A 23,612-nucleotide genomic window follows, 5' to 3' on the forward strand; every position below is an offset into this window, starting at 1 on the left:
TGTGTGTTTTGCCTTTAAGTGATATTTTAGACTGGAACTACTACGCTGAGAAGACAATTCAACTTGGCTGTAAATGCAGGAGTTTTTTTTTTCCTAATTTATTTTGAAATACGTGCTTTTATGTTGAAACAAAGTAAAGCAGGAAGTAGCGCCAGTTAGCTCCGTTAGCTGCTAGTTTATTTTAATTTTAATGCGTTAATGTGCGATAAAATATTTGTCGGCGTTAAACAATTAACAAGTTAACTCGCCGAGCCCTAAAGAAAGTCTATCAGATCAGCTGATGAAGCAGCACAGCTGAGCGTAAACTGTCGTTAGGAAACCGAGTTAATGGCAGCGGCTGCTCATACATGTGGCACGTCTCAATGAACTGATATGCCATCTTTTATTTTATTCAATATTAGTATTACTAAGGGCCTGAGCATTTATTCTGTTTTTGAGCAATTGTTTCCAATACAAATGTATTAAATTCCCCTATTTAAATCCTTAAATGCCGTTTTCTCATAATCAGTTTTTTGTATTTTTCCAGTATCAATATCTCAGCCTATGGAGCACCTACTAACACCAAACTTTCCAGTTACACACTCAGCAGTATTCTGAAGATATTTACAGAAGGATTTGTTGATAAATCATTCCTGGCCTCATTTATGTGACATTAAAATAAAAAAATATGGCAAAAATCAAATTTTTTTAGGCTATGGACAGTATATTTTAATTTCCTGGGAGATGAAAGCAGATATCCTGAAATCCCTCTGTAATTTTCTTTTCATTTTGTGTGTAAACAAAATAAAAAGAGAATTTTGCACCTGGCTTTATCACATGTTCAGATTTATCTTCCGGAAATATATGCAAATGTGCGCATATTTAATGAGATAATGCCTAATTTGCACAATTAAACATACAAATTTCTAAAACTTGTATTAAATTTTTTTTCCATACTTGTATAAGTAATCAACTGAGGTAGTTTCAGTGTCTCGCCTTAAATATGAAAATTAATATTCAGTTGTGTCTGCCTCCTTCGTTTGTCTCTCGGTTCTGGACCACAACGGTTCGAAGCTGCATAAAGTCACTTTTCTTTGTTTGAAATCGTCAAGCTGAAACACGCAGATAACTCAACAGCCGTTTGACAGTAAAGACGTTTCTTAACCGATCACGGCTGCAGAAACAATAAAATAAAATCTACATCTGAAAGCTTCATATCAAGTATTTCAGGTTTTAGTGTAAGATGGTGGAACGTTAAGATGAGGCTGGAAGAAAGTACACGATCCCCTGATATTAGGGAAATACATGGAAATTTATTTTTAGAAACCACGTCGATATTCTTTAATTACTTTTTTACTTTGTAAAGCATCTGAACTACGAGCTCTTACAATTTATTTAAGAAAAAATGAACGAATCACAGAAAAGATACTCAATTAATTTCTTTGAAGGTGACATTATACCTTTTTAAGAGTTTCCTGAGGTCTTATTGAGACGTCTGAGACAGACAATGGTCAAAATTTGTTATTTATTTTATTTTGTAAAAGTCTGTTGCTCACAGGCTTTTATTTTGTAAAAGTCTGTTGCTCACAGGCTTTTATTTTTGTAAAAGAATGTCGCTTACAGGCTTTTATTTTGTAAAAGAATGTCGCTCACAGGCTTTTATTTTGTAAAAGAATGTCGCTCACAGGCTTTTATTTTGTAAAAGAATGTCGCTCACAGGCTTTTATTTTGTAAAAGAATGTCGCTCACAGGCTTTTATTTTGTAAAAGTCTGTCGCTCACAGGCTTTTATTTTGTAAAAGTCTGTTGCTCACAGGCTTTTATTTTGTAAAAGTCTGCTGCTCACAGGCTTTTATTTTGTAAAAGTCTGTTGCTCACAGGCTTTTATTTTGTAAAAGTCTGCTGCTCACAGGCTTTTATTTTGTAAAAGTCTGCTGCTGTGGAACAGGAAAAGAAAGTAATCGGCGGATCCACCAAACATGGAGAAGGGTACGGAACTTTTACTCGGCCATTTTCATGTTAAAGTTCTTCCAGACGGCGGAGTCGACAGAACCAAAGTCATCTGTAAACTCTGCCAAGTTGAATTGTCTTCTCAGCGTAGTAGTTCCAGTCTAAAATATCACTTAAAGGCAAAACACACAACTGATAGCAGCAAGTCATTCAAGGAAACAGACAGTGGAGCGAGGCTTCTACATAAAAACTACAGAAAGATGCTGATGTTAAAAGTGTGTTTGCACAACAAATGTTATGGCACTTTCATTCATATGGCAGCACATTTAAAATAAAGCTAAATGCTAAAAGCTATACGCTACTTTTGGATTCATTTTTGGATTCTGCGTACAAATGCGATTAATCGTGATTAATCAGGGAAATCATGTGATTAATTAGATTAAACATTTTAATCGTTGCCCAGCCCTACTATTTCTACTGTGGATTATATGTTCAAAATGCTTTATTCCTTTGTTTCCAGACGGGTGTTCCTACCATGCTGTTAAAAAAAACAAATTTAAACTTTAAAATTAAAACATTTACATGAAAATTTAAACATTTACATGTTAAAGTTTTATCATTTCAGTGGGATATTTGAAGAGAAGCAGCCTCATTCCTTCATGTTCTCCTAAACTCAACATGCTGACTCACCTGAGCAGCTACACTTCAGAAAACAACCAGCATGGCTGCCATCACTGAGGAAAAGCCCGTTTGCTCAGAAATCACTGACAGCGTTGGACGTCAGCAGGCTCAGTGAATCTGCTGAGAAACAGTTGGACGACCTCACAGATGGTGTGGAGGGAACTCTGTGCAGGCTTGTGTGACACCAGCGACGCCACAAATCTCCCAGACAGACGGCGGCCTGAAGGGTTGTTATGATGGTCTGTGCTGAAGAAATTAAACTTACCTCTACAGGCATGGGGAGCTCTGCCTGCCGGCGCTTTCACCAAAAAGCACTACGTCTTTTTTTCATCTTCATTAGCTAAACTTTACAAAATAAAAGCCTGTGAGCAACAGACTTTTACAAAATAAAAGCCTGTGAGCAGCAGACTTTTACAAAATAAAAGCCTGTGAGCAACAGACTTTTACAGAATAAAAGCCTGTGAGCGACAGACTTTTACAAAATAAAAGCCTGTGAGCGACAGACTTTTACAAAATAAAAGCCTGTGAGCAGCAGACTTTTACAAAATAAAAGCCTGTGAGCAACAGACTTTTACAAAATAAAAGCCTGTGAGCAACAGACTTTTACAATAATAAAATAAATAATAAAACCTGCGTTAATGCGCAATAAAATATTTATCGGCGGTAAATAATTTACGAGTTAATGCGATAATAACGAGTTATCTCGCCCAGCCCTAAGTAATATAATTTTAGACACTTGTATCACAATATGAGATCAGCAGCAACACATTTTTAAAATAACAACAAGTCCATAATTATTGAGAAATATATCCTCAACCAACCAGACCTACAACTTCCTGTTAGGGCGGCAGAATTTCTAAACCTTCCTTCCCCAAAACTGCCACCAAAAGCTTATAGATTATTAAGAAGGATGACTCGGTATAAGAGACAAACTAATCCATCAGTTCTGATCCAAACGTCTGGTCACAAATCTGATGAAACGCCTTCAGAATGACTAAAATCAAATCTGTAACCCATTCAACACGATTCTTCTCAGAACTCATTTTACAGCACAAAGGATGTTCAGGACGGGTCGAACGCACTCAAACATCTGCTCACATCGTGCTGATAACAGAAGAGACGACTGTGCACACACGCGTGTTCTGGCGTGAGCTTTGTGAGGACCAATCAGCACGGTTCAGGTATGATTATTCCTGCGTGTCCCACATTGTGCGTTCTGGGTCATTTAGGGGACACCAACACGGGCCTCGCTGCCTTGTGTATCGCTATGGAAACTACTCAAAAGAACTGGAAAACCTGAAGGAGCTTCACTTTCTACCAGCAGGGGGGAGATTCTGGCTGTGGATGTACTCGGTCTGCGGCTCGTGGTCCTCTGATGATCCGGCAGCAGGTGAACCACCGCCTCCATATCGTGTTTGTGTTGCATACAAGTGACGTTGCTATAACGACCCCGCCCACAGTGAGGTGGTATTTTCAGGAAACACTGGCTGTGTTCGAAACCGCCTACTTCTCCTACTACTCCTACTAACTTTCTGAGTTAGTATGCGAGTTTGAGTAAGCAGAAGTTCCCGGATGCATACTAGATTCTCCTAAATGTTGGGTATGCATCATGAGGTTACTACTCATACTCAAACTACCCAAGATGCAACGTAACGTGACGTCGCCGATCGTCATTTCCTGTCAAAACGGCAGTTTCAAGCTAGCTACAACGAGGGTAGGTTCACTTCCTGTTTTCAAAACAAAAGCACCAATTGTATGGTAATGGCTTTCCCTATGATAAAAGGCAACAGGTATTTTATTTTGTGAAAATAACAGGAAGTGCGTTAGCTAACTGCGGCTAGCTTTAGTAGCGCCGAATTCATGGGAACTAAATTGTAAACAGCCGGTATTTTGTCAGGTTTTCAACACGTTGGGGATCTAAACGACTACTTTCTCTCCTGAAAATGTTTCAAATGTTGCTAAAGTTTACAGAGTTTAGAGCTTAAGAGAAATCAGCTTCAGGCCGGCTGATTTCGGCTCGGGCAGGAGGGAAATGCATTGTGGGTAAACGCTCTGCATACTGTCTGATCGATCAGTATGCAGTAGGCGGTTTCGAACACAGTCACCACCCTGATCCGCCCTCTGAGGACGTCACCTTTTGCCTCCCAGCTCCTTACGCACTTATTTGTTTCCTAAATTATCTTCCCATGTGTCTCAGTACCTAACTTACTGCTCTTCCTCTGCACTAGTTCTGCTCTTCCTCTGCACTAGTTCTGCTCTTCCTCTGCACTAGTTCTGCTCTTCCTCTGCACTAGTTCTGCTCTTAGCGGTTTGGTTTCGGAAGGAAATGCACTTATGACCTGAAGTTCTTTTGCCTCCCGATGTGGAACACACTTACTGTAAGTCGCTTTGGATAAAAGCGTCTGCAGAATGACCGTAATGTGATGTAATTTAATGAGCTAAAATGCAATGGAAAACGACCCAAGTCGAGTAGAGTCTGTACTAGTGGAAAAGATGGAATCGATGGCGAATCTCTTGCTCATGTTGACTGAAGCCACTACAGAAGCAAACCCTGTTTTATAGATGCAAATGTGTCGGTATTCTGTGAGACGGTGTGTGTGTGGTGGGGCTGATTGATCCACAGAGCGCCCCCACAGCTGATAAATGATGCATGTAAGCAGCAGCCAGTATTCTCTGGTGGGTCATAGTGACCCGTAACGCCACAAAATGTCACTTCAGACCTTCAGAATTTACTAAAATAGTAAAAAATGTGTCATAAAATAGCAGTTTCTTTCTTTGGGGGGGCTTTTTATGCCTTTAATGGACCGGGCAGGGGGCAGAGAGAGGGGGAACGACATGCAGCACTTGAAGCGGGGCCTGTAGCCTCTATACATGGGGCGCCTGCTCAGCCCACTACGCCACCGATCACCCCAAACTGGCAGTTTCTGAGGATATCATGAAGCAAACTGTACTTTCACTTGAAAACGGGTCAAATGTGGTCGTCTTCTCCTGAGTTATTATCAATTTTCCTTCATCATTTAATTCTTAAGTTCATGGAAAAGTTGAGACCCAAAGAGTGAAACAATCCTCAGAGAACGATATCTTTTTATTTTTGGATACATATGAACAGTGTAGAAGCAGAAACCCGGTGAGTTCCAGTTATGCATAGTGGTTGAACTGGTCCTACTGGTCCAGGTCCAGGAGTGTTGGAGGTTCTTCAGGCTGTGTAGGCTCAGCTCCCAGACTGGTGTCCTGCAAAAAGAAAACGCAGCAAAAACAAACTGTTAAACAACCTAAACTCGGCTGTTAACGCCTCACATCCTCAGGCCTTTCCAGTTGTAAGGATCAGAGCCGGAAAAGATCTCGGTAACAAAGAGCGTCTAAAGTACGACGCATGTGGCCAGATGCAGAGCCTGAAAAACGTTTCCTCCTCCTCCGGTTGTGCAGATGAGCGTCTGAAGCGCACTCAGACTTAATTATCATTGGGTAATAGTCAAAGGCAGCCATTAAGCAGCAGATCGTTCAGCTGTGCACGTGCCGGCTAAACTGTCGTTTAGAAAATCAGATTCAGAGATCAGGGAGCTGCAGGCAGGCTTTTTTATTCTTGGTTTTAAATTCTACTGCATAATTCTTTTAAATAGGAATTCAGATTTTTCTCCATGTAAATTAAGATCAAGATTATTAAATATTCTTTCAGAAAATGAGACATTTAATTGCTGGACTTAAGTTTATTTTAAAGTTCACACGGTGGAGACGTTAAAAGCTTTTAGCCAAGTGATCAGTTTGTGTGGTTTTGTTTGGGGTTTTAACTGAGGGGCAGTTAAAAGCCTTAAAGCCCCTCCAGTGATTGAGTTGTACGACTGGATCGTTTGCTGGTCAATTAAAGGTTTTACTTTACAATGTGACCAGTGAATGTACACGAATCAGGAGGGAGATTCCAAAAATCCAGATTTTGTTTAATTTATTCACTCACACTGAAGATCGTGTGTGTAGTTTGGGATCCTGGATCACTTTTCTCAATTCATCAGCGATCAAAGGTTGCCCTTGTTACTGAAGCTAAAACGTGGGCGTGGGGGGAATTTGGTGAAGCCATAGAAAAGGGCTGTGTTCGAAACCGCATACTTCTCCTACTACTCCTACTAACTTTCTGAGTTAGTATGCGAGTTTGAGTAAGCAGAAGTTCCCGGATGCATACTAGATTCTCCTAAATGTTGGGTATGCATCATGAGGTTACTACTCATACTCAAACTACCCAAGATGCAACGTAACGTGACGTCGCCGATCGTCATTTCCTGTCAAAACGGCAGTTTCAAGCTAGCTACAACGAGGGTAGGTTCACTTCCTGTTTTCAAAACAAAAGCACCAATTGTATGGTAATGGCTTTCCCTATGATAAAAGGCAACGGGTATTTTATTTTGTGAAAATAACAGGAAGTGCGTTAGCTCACTGCGGCTAGCTTTAGTAGCGCCGAATTCGTGGGAACAAAATTGTAAACAGCCGGTATTTTGTCAGGTTTTCAACACGTTGGGGATCTAAACGACTACTTTCTCACCTGAAAATGTTTCAAATGTTGCTAAAGTTTACAGAGTTTAGAGCTTAAGGGAAATCAGCTTCAGGCCGGCTGATTTCGGCTCGGGCAGGAGCGAGATGCATTGTGGGTAAACGCTCTGCATACTGTCGAGTAGTATGTAATATGTAGTATGCAGTATGTAGTATGTAGTTTCGAACACAGCCCAGGACTTTCAGTTGGCCTCAAGAATGTTCTGGCAAATCATTCGTTGGCACAGAAAGGGAAAACAGGGTCCGTCCCAAGTTGTGCTCGACCTGAACTGAGGATGTTGTTGGGCAGTGGAAGGAGCTTTAGGAGGCATTCTGAACACTCCTGGGGGTAGTTAAAAAGCTTCCTGGTGGCAAAGTGGTGAAATACTGAAGGCTCTGGACATGAGGCTCTGAAGAGTGGGGTGTCTGGGTTTTGTTGCCTCTGGAAGCCAACATCGGTTGGAGGTGGAGACATGAGATATTGAACTTTTTGTCAGCTTCAAGTTATTTCAGAGATAGTTTTGTTTACTGTGGAAGTTTGAGGTTAAATGCTGTGTATACAGGGCTTACTGTTGGGAAACGTTTAAATTCAGATGATACTCACCCCAAAGGGCTCGGCGAAGGCTCTGGAGCCACTGTACAGGGGGTTGGGAATGGAGACCAGCGTGGGTTTTGTCCTCCCACCCGTCGTGGTGTCCTCATCCTGTTACAGGGTAACGACAGCAGTGGCTATCAGAAAAGCTGCTTCTCATGCTAGGCTAGGCTATGCTAACAAAGACGAGCTGACGGATAGTGTTCTTGTCAAGCTAAAAACAATCGAGAGAATCACCAAAGTGATTTTAATTCATCGTAAGGACAAATTTCCTTTGTGATCAATAAAGTATTTATCTATAAATATCAGATCAACATGACGGTGCTGTAACCATAAAAGTAAAAAACGTGTGAGTCTCACTTTGAAGTAGTGGAAACGGAAGGGGTCCATCTTGTGTTTGAAGACGTAGTAACCGAGGGCGACCAACACACACGCCAGCAGCAATGACACCAAGATGGCCGACATGACGCCGCTGGAATGGGCGTGGCTCCCGTGGATTATCTGGAGACAACAAATATAACACATCAAGTCGTCTGTTATGTGCTCGCTACTTTAACAAACTTTAGGTTCAAGATACCCTGATATCTGTTGTCATAGTGCAACCCTTTGATGAACGTCTCATAACACAGCTGCTAATAAGAAATGTAAAAAAAGGTCCATCTCTGTAAGCATCCCCCAAAATGCTGCCAGACAGAACAACCACATTATATATTATTAAATTGGAGCCGATCATGGGGCGTTTAATCAATATCTATCTAATTACAAAGTTGATCCCTAAATGTAACTGAATATTATATATAAACAGTGTTTGATGAACCACGGTCTTCATTCTCCACCAAACGTCATAAAAATGTCTGATTAAAGCTTTGAGGACTCTGATCATTAGCCTTTTAAAGGAGTAAAGAAAATAAAACTGAATGATCTGCATCATTTGTCCCAGATCATGAATATTTATCAGAGTTCTGATCTTCATTTCCTGAAAACTGTTCCAAGAAGCTAAAAGCAGCCATCTGCCCTCCACCACAAACCGCCCGGCAACAACAGACGCCGCAGCCAATGGGGAGTGCCGCAGCCCTCAGAGGACGGGTCGGCACACTGCCCCCTGGTGGCCGAGGCCAGAGCTGCAGCACCACTGAATTAACTGAACATTTCTGCTCTTTGTTGGAAGAACAAGCCGTCAGTGAAACATAATGTGACTTTAAACCCAAGGTGACAAAGGTTTTTATCATTAGTCGTCATTTCTGTCCAACATGTGATCAGTAAAGAGGGCAGACTTCTTACTTCCCTCTTTCAGGCACATTCAGGACCGAATGTGGGCCTCAAACACGCATCCTTTAGGCTACATTTACACTGTCAGTTAAATGTTACCCAATTACGATTTTTTTGCTCTCATGTGACACAGATCTTTTTGTTTTTCGACCATGTAAATAGGACGAGGACGCATGCATTCGGAGACAGGCCTCCTTCATATGTGGAAATTTATCAGATGAGAATCGGATATGTGTCAATGCGACCGCCGTGTAAACAGGCAGATCGGATATTCTTACACATTGCGTTCCACACGCCATTAAATATGCGACGATTTAGAGTTTTTGCCGCACGTGGTAAGCTAGTGAATGCGAGACGCATAAACATACAAGGAACATGTCGGAGGAGGTCAAAACCAACGAGGCGCAGTGGACGGTTGAGGAAGTGACCCGTCTTCTCGGTCTTTGGGGAGAGTAGGAGATACAAACCAAAATTAAAGGCACCTATCGTAATAAATCAGTCTCTCAAGACATTTCTAACTTAATGACGGAGAAGGGTTTTACCTGGCAGCGTGTATCCCTTTTCCAACCCAGTTTAGACTAAGCCACGCCCCCTTGCTAGTACGGACGCGAAGCAGCAGCTACCCATACGCTATCATCGCCCACCATCGTAACTTTACTGTGTAAAAGCAGTCATTTAGTAATGTTTATTTATTGTCATGAGCGCATATGTCATTCTGATGACAAATGCGAAAAGACGTAGCTGGCCTATGTGCTAGGCTATCGCATATCTTTAGTGTGTAAAGCAGTCAGTTTAGTAATGCTAATTTATTGTCATAACAGTGCTGTTTCGCGTGCTTGACTGCTCCCTTTCTGTTAAATATTCTAAGACGCGATTATCTCCCATCATATTTTTTTATATTCTTGAATTCGTTTTGGGAGGCAATTAAAAGATATTAAAGGTCAGCATTAAAGCATTTAAAAGAAACAGACAATAAGTACAGTATATCACAGAAGTAAGTCCAATGTCGACATTTTTTTAACAAAATTGAATCTGTCTTTTCATGGGACAATCCTTAAGAAATTACACTTTGCTACAGTAAAGTAGTGACTGTGCAGCTTGTATAACAGTGTAAGAGTGTAAATTTGCTGTCTCCTCAAAATAATTCAGCACACAGCCATTAATACCTAAGCCGCTGGCAACATAAGTACGTACACAGGGTAAATTACGACATTACAGAGCTGGTGGATGGTAGAGACTTTGCTCTGCGCGTTCTCGTACTAGTTTCTATTGGGTCAGTCTCTCGCTTCTTTAGTACGGTGACGTGGGTACTAAAGACGATATTGGACCACCACTCCTATACGTCAAATGAAAATATAAGCGAGCTCTTCAAAGTGATGTTCCCCGACTCGGAGATCGCGGCTACTTTCACATATGGGAGCAACAAGACTGCCTATATTACCAAGTTTGGTCTGGCCCCTTTCATCACCAAACAACTGACCGACCAGGTCAATAAGGCGTCTGGATTTGTGGTCATGCTTGACGAAAGTCTAAACAAAAGCACAAAAACCTAAACAGCTGGACATTCATCACTTTATTCTTTATTAAAATAAGTAATTGTTATTTGTCCGTGTGTTATTCTGTTATTCTGACAGATTTCTTTTGCATCATTTCATAAATGTATGCCAGAATAGGTGCGAAGTTGGTCTTAAATTTCATTGGACGTGGTCTTAAAAAGGTCTTAAAAAGTCTTAAATTTGAGTGGAAAAATCCTGGGGGGACCCTGAAGTAGGCATGCGCGATGTTTCAGGTGATAGGCAAGTGTAATCGCGTGAATCAGATATGAGTCACGTTATTAAAGTACGAGTAACCACACGTTAAAAAAAAAAAATCAGATCTGGGCATCAAAACTTGCAGTGTAAATGAAGCCGTCAATCTTTTCAGACAGGAAAGAGAAAAATAAGTTAAATCAGGTTAAACAGCGTTCGCCCACCGTCGGGGGCGGAGCCGTCAGCGGGGCCTCGATGACGTGGATGATCCCGTTCACAGCAGGAATGTCCCACTCCAGCAGCAGCCGCCGGTTCACCAGCTTACAGCTCTGAAACAGAAACGAGTCAAAGTCAACAACCCCGCTCGGACCGGAAGGAAGGAGGATTCTCTAAAGTTTACACTTTCCAAACGTTACTTAGAAAAATAAATGCCATCCGGCACAGTTCGTTGTATCATTAGATGGAAAATAGCTGATCAATGTGGTTCGTTAATTCAGGATTGTTCTTCAGATCAGTTCCTGTGCAGATTTATTCAGTTATTTTACATTGTTGGCTAATTTTAAGCAAACCTAATCAATGCAAATGTGTTCATTAAAGCGTAAATAAACAGCCAGAAATAATCAGCTTAAGCAAAAAAAAGTATATAATGTAACAAAGTCAGAAGGGGTGTTTATCCGGCTTCGAGAAGTTCCATTTCATACGATTTCCATCAAACTAACATATTTACATGCATTTTAAAAGTTTGGTTAAGACTATAAATGATTTTTCAGAATAAGTTTAATTCACGGTTACCATGGTTACCAGTGTTTTTCTCTGTACGACTCAGCAAAGAAGGTTAAACCCGTTTTAAATGGAACAAAAACAAAAAAATTGTGATTTGTGCTTCCTGTACGACTTCTTCTGAGGGTGTGTTGAAGTTGCTGTAACTGATGGTTACTAATTACAGATGATTTCAATAAAGTCGGTCGGTTTAAGCTCTGGTTGTTCTTTGTGGTTCCAGCGAGCGTTTCTCCTTTTGCATTAAGAGTCGTGGACGATCGGCTCATCTGCAGCAGTAAACTTGAGGGTTTTCATCCAATTAAAATGTTATTAACTGAAGTTAATGATGGTTCTTGCTCCCAACTTATTTAAAGACTTAAATCCTTTTTGCAAAGAAACCATTTAAGAACGCTCGCCCTGATTAAAATAAATAGAATCACCTGAATTTAAAGGAGCTGCTTTAATGAAACGTATTAAAACAGAAATGTCTGGTTGGTCATTCCCAGTTTGGTCTTTAATGATTATGGTGTTAATTTATAGTTCTCTCTTGTCATATGGACGTGTATAATTTATTTAGTGTGTTGTTGTGCTTATTTAAAGATTTTAAATCTCATGAGTTTTTATTTCCTGGTTAAATAAGAATAAAAGAAACACACACAGGAGACTCGTTAATATATTAAATGTTCTTATACTGAACTTAGTGCTTGTGTTTTAGGTCAAAACTGAGTGCTAATGTTCCACTGGCGATATTTTAAAGGCTCATTTTCTGGTGTAATTGATGGTTTCAGTTCAGAGTTACAGTTTGTAAATATATTAAGTAGATTTAGATCGATAAGTCTGTCCTCGTGCACATTTATATGCTTCTTTAGCTTGTAGCTGCTGCTGCTGGGTGTGAAGTCTGTAAATGTGTGAAATGTTAAAGCAAAGATGAACTGACTAAACTAGGTCAAGCTGTGTTTTTCTTTTGTCCAGGACTGTCTGGGTTCTGCTTTTGAGAAAAAGGCCTCAGGTTCTTCCTGCCGTTATAAGACTCAGCATCAAAACTGATGAGAGGTTTGAATAATAAGCAGCTCAGCAGGAAAAAACTACAGAGACGGTTAACATTTCTGCATAATGATGGTATTTGATCTGGTTAAAGTGGCACTGTGCAACTTTTTCATGGTCATAAAATTGCTTGGCAATCATCAGATAGCTTGGCTGACCTGTTCTGATGAAAACGGTGACATTTCCATCTCCATCTGGTGGCCCTAGCCCGAAACAGCGCTTGCAACTTTGCCTGTGGCGCCGCGTGCTTTGTTTACCTCTGGAAGTCTCGCGACACACGAGAGTCGAGAACTACTGCTTCACGGCAGGTCTAAAGGGCTCTGAGCCGAGCCAGGGAGCCTGATAAGACACACCTCTCTCCATTAGCTGTCGACGGCTAAATTGAATGTGGTTAGCTTCTAGAGTAGTAATATATAATATGGCTAGACTGTCGCCTTATTTTCTACGGAGCTCCCCCTACAGCTTTGGGGTGTGTATTGCATGGTAAACAAACCCCGTATTACTGAAAGTTGCATAGTGCCGCTTTAAGGGTAGAGCTCCTGTTTTAAAGTCTCTCTGTTAAAAAGAAGTTCAGTTTTTAGGTTTTTTAACATCTTCTTAAAGTATTTGTGTTTCAAAACGTGAAAAATCTGCCGTCAGAAGATTGTTGCTTTGAAGCTACAGAGGAAGGAGAAGTCAGACTGTTTGGAGGAACCGATGAAACGAAGCTAACAACAAATTAAACAAAGCTAACAGAACAAATGAAGGTCGAAGGAGGAACCGATGAAAGGAAGCTAACAGAACAAATGAAGGTCGAATGAGGAACCGATGAAAGGAAGCTAACAGAACAAAAGAAGGTCGAAGGAGGAACCAATGAAAGGAAGCTAACAGAACAAATGAAGGTCGAAGGAGGAACCGATGAAAGGAAGCTAACAGAACAAATGAAGGTCGAATGAGGAACCGATGAAAGGAAGCTAACAGAACAAATGAAGGTCGAAGGAGGAACCGATAAAAGGAAGCTAACAGAACAAATGAAGGTCGAAGGAGGAACCGATGAAAGGAAGCTAACAGAACAAATGAAGGTCGAATGAGGAACCGATGAAAGGAAGCTAACAGAACAAATGAAGGTCGAAGGAGGAACCGATGAAAGGAAGCTAACAGAACAAATGAAGGTCGAAGGAGGAACCGATGAAAGGAAGCTAACAGAACAAATGAAGGTCGAAGGAGGAACCGATGAAAGGAAGCTAACAGAACAAATGAAGGTCGAAGAACCGATGAAACGAAGCTAACAACAAATTAAACAAAGCTAACAGAACAAATGAAGGTCGAAGGAGGAACCGATGAAAGGAAGCTAACAGAACAAAAGAAGGTCGAAGGAGGAACCGATGAAAGGAAGCTAACAGAACAAATGAAGGTCGAAGGAGGAACCGATGAAAGGAAGCTAACAGAACAAATGAAGGTCGAATGAGGAACCGATGAAAGGAAGCTAACAGAACAAATGAAGGTCGAAGGAGGAACCGATAAAAGGAAGCTAACAGAACAAATGAAGGTCGAAGGAGGAACCGATGAAAGGAAGCTAACAGAACAAATGAAGGTCGAATGAGGAACCGATGAAAGGAAGCTAACAGAACAAATGAAGGTCGAAGAACCGATGAAACGAAGCTAACAACAAATTAAACAAAGCTAACAGAACAAATGAAGGTCGAAGGAGGAACCGATGAAAGGAAGCTAACAGAACAAAAGAAGGTCGAAGGAGGAACCGATGAAAGGAAGCTAACAGAACAAATGAAGGTCGAAGGAGGAACCGATGAAAGGAAGCTAACAGAACAAATGAAGGTCGAAGGAGGAACCGATGAAAGGAAGCTAACAGAACAAATGAAGGTCGAAGGAGGAAACGATGAAGGGAAGCTAACAGAACAAATGAAGGTCGAAGGAGGAACCGATAAAAGGAAGCTAACAGAACAAATGAAGGTCGAATGAGGAACCGATGAAAGGAAGCTAACAGAACAAATGAAGGTCGAAGGAGGAACCGATAAAAGGAAGCTAACAGAACAAATGAAGGTCGAAGGAGGAACCGATGAAAGGAAGCTAACAGAACAAATGAAGGTCGAAGGAGGAAACGATGAAGGGAAGCTAACAGAACACAGAACAAATGAAGGTCGAAGGAGGAACCGATGAAAGGAAGCTAACAGAAGAGAGAACAAATGAAGGTCGAAGGAGGAACCGATGAAAGGAAGCTAACAGAACAAATGAAGGTCGAATGAGGAACCGATGAAAGGAAGCTAAGAGAACAAATGAAGGTCGAAGGAGGAACCGATGAAAGGAAGCTAACAGAACAAATGAAGGTCGAAGGGGGAACCGATGAAAGGAAGCTAACAGAACAAATGAAGGTCGAATGAGGAACCGATGAAAGGAAGCTAACAGAACAAATGAAGGTCGAATGAGGAACCGATGAAAGGAAGCTAACAGAACACAGAACAAATGAAGGTCGAAGGAGGAACCGATGAAAGGAAGCTAACAGAACAAATGAAGGTCGAATGAGGAACCGATGAAAGGAAGCTAACAGAACAAAAGAAGGTCGAAGGAGGAACCGATGAAAGGAAGCTAACAGAACAAATGAAGGTCGAAGGAGGAACCGATGAAAGGAAGCTAACAGAACAAATGAAGGTCGAATGAGGAACCGATGAAAGGAAGCTAACAGAACAAATGAAGGTCGAAGGAGGAACCGATGAAAGGAAGCTAACAGAACAAATGAAGGTCGAAGGAGGAACCGATGAAAGGAAGCTAACAGAACAAATGAAGGTCGAAGAACCGATGAAACGAAGCTAACAACAAATTAAACAAAGCTAACAGAACAAATGAAGGTCGAAGGAGGAACCGATGAAAGGAAGCTAACAGAACAAAAGAAGGTCGAAGGAGGAACCGATGAAAGGAAGCTAACAGAACAAATGAAGGTCGAAGGAGGAACCGATGAAAGGAAGCTAACAGAACAAATGAAGGTCGAAGGAGGAACCGATGAAAGGAAGCTAACAGAACAAATGAAGGTCGAAGGAGGAACCGATGAAAGGAAGCTAACAGAACAAATGAAGGTCGAATGAGGAACCGATGAAAGGAAGCTAACAGAACAAATGAAGGTCGAAGGAGGAACCGATGAAAGGAAGCTAACAGAACAAATGAAGGTCGAAGAAGGAACCGATGAAAGGAAGCTAACAGAACAAATGAAGGTCGAAGGAGGAACCGATGAAGGGAAGCTAACAGAACAAATGAAGGTCGAAGGAGGAACCAATGAAAGGAAGCTAACAGAACAAATGAAGGTCGAAGGAGGAACCGATGAAAGGAAGCTAACAGAACAAATGAAGGTCGAAGGAGGAACCGATGAAAGGAAGCTAACAGAACAAATGAAGGTCGAAGGAGGAACCGATGAAAGGAAGCTAACAGAACACAGAACAAATGAAGGTCGAAGGAGGAACCGATGAAAGGAAGCTAACAGAACAAATGAAGGTCGAAGGAGGAACCAATGAAAGGAAGCTAACAGAACAAATGAAGGTCGAAGGAGGAACCGATGAAAGGAAGCTAACAGAACAAATGAAGGTCGAAGGAGGAACCGATGAAAGGAAGCTAACAGAACAAATGAAGGTCGAAGGAGGAACCGATGAAAGGAAGCTAACAGAACACAGAACAAATGAAGGTCGAAGGAGGAACCGATGAAAGGAAGCTAACAGAACAAATGAAGGTCGAAGGAGGAACCGATGAAAGGAAGCTAACAGAACAAATGAAGGTCGAAGGAGGAACCGATGAAAGGAAGCTAACAGAACAAATGACGGTCGAAGGAGGAACCGATGAAAGGAAGCTAACAGAACAAATGACGGTCGAAGGAGGAACCGATGAAAGGAAGCTAACAGAACAAATGACGGTCGAAGGAGGAACCGATGAAAGGAAGCTAACAGAACAAATGAAGGTCGAATGAGGAACCGATGAAAGGAAGCTAACAGAACAAATGAAGGTCGAAGGAGGAACCGATGAAAGGAAGCTAACAGAACAAATGAAGGTCGAATGAGGAACCGATGAAAGGAAGCTAACAGAACAAATGAAGGTCGAATGAGGAACCGATGAAAGGAAGCTAACAGAACAAATGAAGGTCGAAGGAGGAACCGATGAAAGGAAGCTAACAGAACAAATGAAGGTCGAATGAGGAACCGATGAAAGGAAGCTAACAGAACAAATGAAGGTCGAAGAACCGATGAAAGGAAGCTAACAGAACACAGAACAAATGAAGGTCGAAGGAGGAACTGATGAAAGGAAGCTAACAGAACAAATGAAGGTCGAAGGAGGAACCAATGAAAGGAAGCTAACAGAACAAATGAAGGTCGAAGGAGGAACCGATGAAAGGAAGCTAACAGAACACAGAACAAATGAAGGTCAAAGGAGGAACCGATGAAAGGAAGCTAACAGAACAAATGAAGGTCGAAGGAGGAACCGATGAAAGGAAGCTAACAGAACAAATGAAGGTCGAATGAGGAACCGATGAAAGGAAGCTAACAGAACAAATGAAGGTCGAATGAGGAACCGATGAAAGGAAGCTAACAGAACAAATGAAGGTCGAAGGAGGAACCGATGAAAGGAAGCTAACAGAACAAATGAAGGTCGAATGAGGAACCGATGAAAGGAAGCTAACAGAACAAATGAAGGTCGAAGAACCGATGAAAGGAAGCTAACAGAACACAGAACAAATGAAGGTCGAAGGAGGAACTGATGAAAGGAAGCTAACAGAACAAATGAAGGTCGAAGGAGGAACCAATGAAAGGAAGCTAACAGAACAAATGAAGGTCGAAGGAGGAACCGATGAAAGGAAGCTAACAGAACACAGAACAAATGAAGGTCAAAGGAGGAACCGATGAAAGGAAGCTAACAGAACAAATGAAGGTCGAAGGAGGAACCGATGAAAGGAAGCTAACAGAACACAGAACAAATGAAGGTCGAAGGAGGAACCGATGAAAGGAAGCTAACAGAACAAATGAAGGTCGAAGGAGGAACCGATGAAAGGAAGCTAACAGAACACAGAACAAATGAAGGTCGAAGAACCGATGAAAGGAAGCTAACAGAACAAATGAAGGTCGAAGGAGGAACCGATGAAAGGAAGCTAACAGAACAAATGACGGTCGAAGGAGGAACCGATGAAAGGAAGCTAACAGAACAAATGACGGTCGAAGGAGGAACCGATGAAAGGAAGCTAACAGAACAAATGACGGTCGAAGGAGGAACCGATGAAAGGAAGCTAACAGAACAAATGAAGGTCGAATGAGGAACCGATGAAAGGAAGCTAACAGAACAAATGAAGGTCGAAGGAGGAACCGATGAAAGGAAGCTAACAGAACAAATGAAGGTCGAAGGAGGAACCGATGAAAGGAAGCTAACAGAACACAGAACAAATGAAGGTCGAAGAACCGATGAAAGGAAGCTAACAGAACAAATGAAGGTCGAAGGAGGAACCGATGAAAGGAAGCTAACAGAACAAATGAAGGTCGAAGGAGGAACCGATGAAAGGAAGCTAACAGAACACAGAACAAATGAAGGTCGAAGAACCGATGAAAGGAAGCTAACAGAACAAATGAAGGTCGAAGGAGGAACCAATGAAAGGAAGCTAACAGAACAAATGAAGGTCGAAGGAGGAACCGATGAAAGGAAGCTAACAGAACAAATGAAGGTCGAAGGAGGAACCGATGAAAGGAAGCTAACAGAACACAGAACAAATGAAGGTCGAAGAACCGATGAAAGGAAGCTAACAGAACAAATGAAGGTCGAAGGAGGAACCGATGAAAGGAAGCTAACAGAACAAATGAAGGTCGAAGGAGGAACCGATGAAAGGAAGCTAACAGAACACAGAACAAATGAAGGTCGAAGAACCGATGAAAGGAAGCTAACAGAACAAATGAAGGTCGAATGAGGAACCGATGAAAGGAAGCTAACAGAACAAATGAAGGTCGAAGGAGGAACCGATGAAAGGAAGCTAACAGAACAAATGAAGGTCGAAGGAGGAACCGATGAAAGGAAGCTAACAGAACAAATGAAGGTCGAAGGAGGAACCGATGAAAGGAAGCTAACAGAACAAATGAAGGTCGAATGAGGAACCGATGAAGGGAAGCTAACAGAACAAATGAAGGCCGAAGGAGGAACCGATGAAAGGAAGCTAACAGAACAAATGAAGGTCGAATGAGGAACCGATGAAAGGAAGCTAACAGAACAAATGAAGGTCGAAGGAGGAACCGATGAAGGGAAGCTAACAGAACAAATGAAGGTCGAAGGAGGAACCGATGAAAGGAAGCTAACAGAACAAATGAAGGTCGAAGGAGGAACCGATGAAGGGAAGCTAACAGAACAAATGAAGGTCGAAGGAGGAACCGATGAAAGGAAGCTAACAGAACAAATGAAGGTCGAATGAGGAACCGATGAAAGGAAGCTAACAGAACAAATGAAGGTCGAAGGAGGAACAGAACAAATGAAGGTCGAATGAGGAACAGAACAAATGAAGGTCGAAGGAGGAACCGATGAAAGGAAGCTAACAGAACAAATGAAGGTCGAAGGAGGAACCGATGAAAGGAAGCTAACAGAACAAATGAAGGTCGAAGGAGGAACCGATGAAAGGAAGCTAACAGAACAAATGAAGGTCGAAGGAGGAACCGTCGCACTTAGATGGAGGCCACTAGCTTCTACAGCACCGGACTGGAAAAGGAAACACGCTAATCTGAGAGACCAAGTAAGAAGCCGCGGCATTCGTTAAGTGTGCCAGAAATCCGTCGAGGCTTCGCTCTGTTAGCTCCTTTCAGCCTTGCTTCTCTGTCATATGTTACTAATGTCCTCTCAGGGTCATTGAGTCCTACTAATCTCAAAAGAACCTGAGGAAGTGGGGCGAGTACATCATCCCACGCCCCCCAAAAATGGGCCCGTGTGAAATCATGGTTGAAAAAGATTTGTAATTTTGCTCTCAGTGTGTTAAAGATGTTTCATTAAGACCTCCGGTGTGTCTGTATGGATGGTGATTAGGATGACAACATGTTCATTCTAACAGCTCTCCTTTCCCTCGGGTTTCTGTGTCCTGATCATCGGGTCGTCTGCACCGACCTGGTTTTTGCCATCGGTCACCGTCAGGTTGAACCCGAGCCTCGAAGCGATGGCTTCCTGGTGTCTCAGATCCTTGAAGTGCCGCCTGCTGTGATTGGTTGAGAAGTGATACTCCAGATCTCTTCCAGACAGAGTCTAAGAAACAGAGAATAGAAACTTCTTTCACCTGCTGGTTTTAAGACTTAAAGCGTGATCACAAATTAACAGTTTCACACATCAGCTGAACAAAAATCTGCATTAATACGTTTAAAACCTGTGAAGTTCTTAGATTCTTCCTTCAGAACAGGATCTGAGGAGTTCCACAGAGCTCTTTGTTTGGGCCTCTTTTCTTTTAACCTTTTGTGTCTTTTTCTGCTTTTACATATTCAGTACAAAGACAATTACCTTTGAATGAAGGTTAACCTGTTCGGATAATTAGTGAAGGGTTGTACTTCACCTGGTTTTGTGTGAATCCGGCGTTATGAGGAACAAACAGGGTGATTTCAGACTTCCTGTGAGACAGAACTTCAATAAGCTCTTTGCCCTCTAAAGACGAGCCGCCGTAATCCAGCAAGAACTGCAAAGACAGATCAATCTGAGGAGTGAAACAAGCTACACAAATGTGATAAATGTACCAAAATAAACTGAACTATTGTGTGAAATCAGCAGCTCAGCTGAGCTCAGCAGTCTTTCAGTGTTGGAGAGGGGCAAAGGCCGTTGGTACCACGGTCTTAATAACAGAGATTTACATTATCTCACCATGTCTGTGCTGCTTCGACCTTTATCTCCCAATAGGACCCAATAAGATTGTAGCATGGAGGGACTTTTTGATGCTAACGCTAATGTGTGAAAACTGAAATGGACCCGAACGGGTTTGTAGAAGCCAAAAGAGCTCATACTAACAAAGTAAATCTGGTAGTTGCAGCTGCAGAAGTCTTGTTTCTGTGATGTTAAAGCTCATTAAACTGAAATTAGCCTGATAATCTGGTAAGATTTCAGCAGATCTCATCATCTGCACACATTAGACGTGATGTTTTAGTTTACATTAAAACATTTGGGCTGTCGCACAGCGCGCCGTGAACTTAAGACTTTCGCTGTGTTCGAAACCACATACTGCATACTGATCGATCAGACAGTGTGCAGAGCATTTACCCACAATGCATCTCGCTCCTGTCCGAGCCGAAATCAGCCGGCCTGAAGCTGATTTCCCTTAAGCTCTAAACTCTGTAAACTTTAGCAACATTTGAAACATTTTCAGGTGAGAAAGTAGTCGTTTAGATCCCCAACGTGTTGAAAACCTGACAAAATACCGGCTGTTTACAATTTTGTTCCCACGAATTCGGCGCTGCTAAAGCTAGCCGCAGTGAGCAACGCACTTCCGGTTATTTTCACAAAATAAAATACCCGTTGCCTTTAATCATAGGGAAAGCCATTACCATACAATTGGTGCTTTTGTTTTGAAAACAGGAAGTGAACCTACCCTTGTTGTAGCTAGCTTGAAACTGCCGTTTTGACAGGAAATGAAGATCGGCGACGTCACGTTCCGTTGCATCTTGGGTAGTTTGAGTATGAGTAGTAACCTCATGATGCATACCCAACATTTAGGAGAATCTAGTATGCATCCGGGAACTTCTGCTTACTCAAACTCGCATACTAACTCAGAAAGTTAGTATGAGTAGTATGCGGTTTTGAACACAGCCCACAACTAGATTTTTCTGGGATTATTTCCCATCATGCACCTGGTGGAAACAATGAAGTCGACCGATAAGCAGCTTTTAGTGCAGATGAAACATCGTAGAGATGTTCGTGCTGTTTCCATAACGCATTTAGTTTCTCGTACGTTCTTTTATTTAATTAATTTTTTTTAATCGCCATGGTTACTGTCGGCCACAGCTCAGAATTAAAACTTACAAAAATATGATCAAAATAAACTAAAAATCAAACATTTAAACCAGCAAATCCTTTGTTTCACTTGAAGATAAACTCAATTACTCAGAGGAAAAGTAAAGTACAGCAGGCAGAACTCAGTGAACCATCACCTGTTCATGTGTTTCTGGGGGAATAAACACAGTTCTTATGTCACCGTGAGCCAAACAACACTGTGAACACGTCCCACTGAAGGCTTCAACTTATATTCATGAGTAACCGCAGACGGACCGAACCAGGAAAACATCCTGATTCTGGTTAAATGAGCGACACACAAATCTGCTTCAACACGAAGAAAACGAGCGGAAAGACCTGAGGTGACTGTTGGAATGTGTTTGATTTATTACGGGCGCCTCTTATCAGAGGAGTTAAGAGCGGGGGGGGTTTCTGTAGACTGTGTGGGGGGGTGCGGAGAGCCAGAGAAGGAAAGTTATGGTTCTCGTGTAACTCAGCCCCCCACAGGGAGAGATGAAGATGGGATCCAGACCACCATCTTCAGGTCTTTTCTCGTGTTTAAGGGTTTAGTTTTTACAGTTTTTATCTGGTCAGTGTTCACGATGACACTTCAAACGGAAAATCTTTGAGATGTCGAGCACCTTCGATCTTAAGATCTCTGAACAATGTTGAGAGAAAATCATTTTACAGGGTTGTCCCGACTTTGTTTACGTTTAAACTTTATAAACTACACATTTTAAACAAATAGATTCACCCATCAGGGATTCGTATATTAAACTGAATTTCTCTCTGAGCTTAAAGTGTCACCGAGCAGATAAACTCAATAAAAAAAATTTCATCAAGCTTTATACAATCTGTCCAACTTTTTAAAATAAATCTCATTAAATGTACAAATATCTGTGATATTCTCCTGTCTCTGCTTTCATAAACTGTGTTTGAATGCAGCTAATAAAGCCTCTTATTTCCTGTTTTATTGTCTGTTATCAGACACCCTAACCAGCAGTTCTCTGATGCTACAGATACAACACGGTCTGATAAAAGGAGCTGTTTTTATTCTGGTTGGACTTTGATGTTACTCAGAATATTAGTTTAACAGCTTCCAGGCTGAAGCTGCTCTGATGGGCACATTAAGGACGATATGATGGTGCGCTTGTTCTGGTGACATTTCAACAGAAATGAGCCACTATTTGTCCAACACGATAAACAAGTTGCCTCAGCTTCCTTCTGTTCTCTGCTAGCTTCCTTTTGTTCTCTGCTAGCTTCCTTTTGTTCTCTGGTAGCTTCCCTCTGTTTTCTGCTAGCTTCCTTCTGTTTTCTGCTAGCTTCCTTTTGTTCTCTGCTAGCTTCCTCCTGTTCTCTGCTAGCTTCCTTCTGTTCTCTGTTAGCGTCCTTCTGTTCTCTGCTAGCTTCCTTCACTTCTCTGCTAGCTTCCTTCTCTGCTAATAAGCCAACTGATTTCCATTAAAATGCTAACGTGAAATGTTCCCTTGCCTTTGTTCCGCTTAGTGGACTCGATATGTGAACTGGCTACTTTCTGCTGTAGCACTGACGTTGTGCTATCGTGCTAAGCTAACTGGCTGTTTTCAATGGACACACTGTGCAGTATTTTCTCTGAAATGTTCCCAAACTTTAGACATTTCTCTGATTTTGCTCCTCGTTGTTTCCTCCAATAAATCTAGCTGCTACCAACGCAACTTTTATGTCATAAGTTTTGAGTGTGTGTGCTACGAGGCATGTTAACAGTGTTTACATATGTGTGTAAAAAAAATGAACCTCCACAGAAACCTAATATGTGGGAGGGAAACTGAAGCTGGAAAAAGCTTGTTTGTCTTCTACCATAAAAACACCAAATGGAAGTTTTTAATGAGGCTAAAAGGTGGATTTTCCCTGGAGGGGGTCTGTCTCTGAGGTGACATCAGGCAGTAAATGTATATCTACACGAGACACATTCTGGTTCAACAGGAAACACGAATAAAAAGAGTTTCTGCTGAGCAGTCGAACTGTTTCACATTTTCTCTGATCGACCGACAGATCTGAGGTTTTGTTTCCGGAGCCGAACTGAATCCTTCATTTCTTAATTAGTCAACACGGAGTCCCTGCGCTCATCAGCTTCCT

General features: G+C 41.7%; 1 protein-coding gene across 1 annotated transcript in view; it reads right to left on the reverse strand.

The window, feature by feature from the left end:
* Window positions 1-5,675: 5,675 nt before the first annotated feature.
* The window catches only part of stab1 (stabilin 1), a 175,137-nt gene continuing 157,200 nt past the window's right edge, over window positions 5,676-23,612 (reverse strand). Inside the window, exons 65-70 of the mRNA XM_075460052.1 lie at window positions 20,074-20,193; window positions 19,638-19,772; window positions 10,961-11,065; window positions 8,080-8,220; window positions 7,732-7,830; window positions 5,676-5,840 (exon numbers count right to left, since the gene is read on the reverse strand). Coding sequence (XP_075316167.1) covers window positions 5,772-5,840; window positions 7,732-7,830; window positions 8,080-8,220; window positions 10,961-11,065; window positions 19,638-19,772; window positions 20,074-20,193 — 669 coding nt within the window. The 3' untranslated portion in view covers window positions 5,676-5,771. The remainder of the gene's footprint in view (window positions 5,841-7,731; window positions 7,831-8,079; window positions 8,221-10,960; window positions 11,066-19,637; window positions 19,773-20,073; window positions 20,194-23,612) is intronic.

Source organism: Odontesthes bonariensis, chromosome 3, assembly GCF_027942865.1.
Source record: "Odontesthes bonariensis isolate fOdoBon6 chromosome 3, fOdoBon6.hap1, whole genome shotgun sequence".
NCBI lineage: Eukaryota > Metazoa > Chordata > Actinopteri > Atheriniformes > Atherinopsidae > Odontesthes > Odontesthes bonariensis.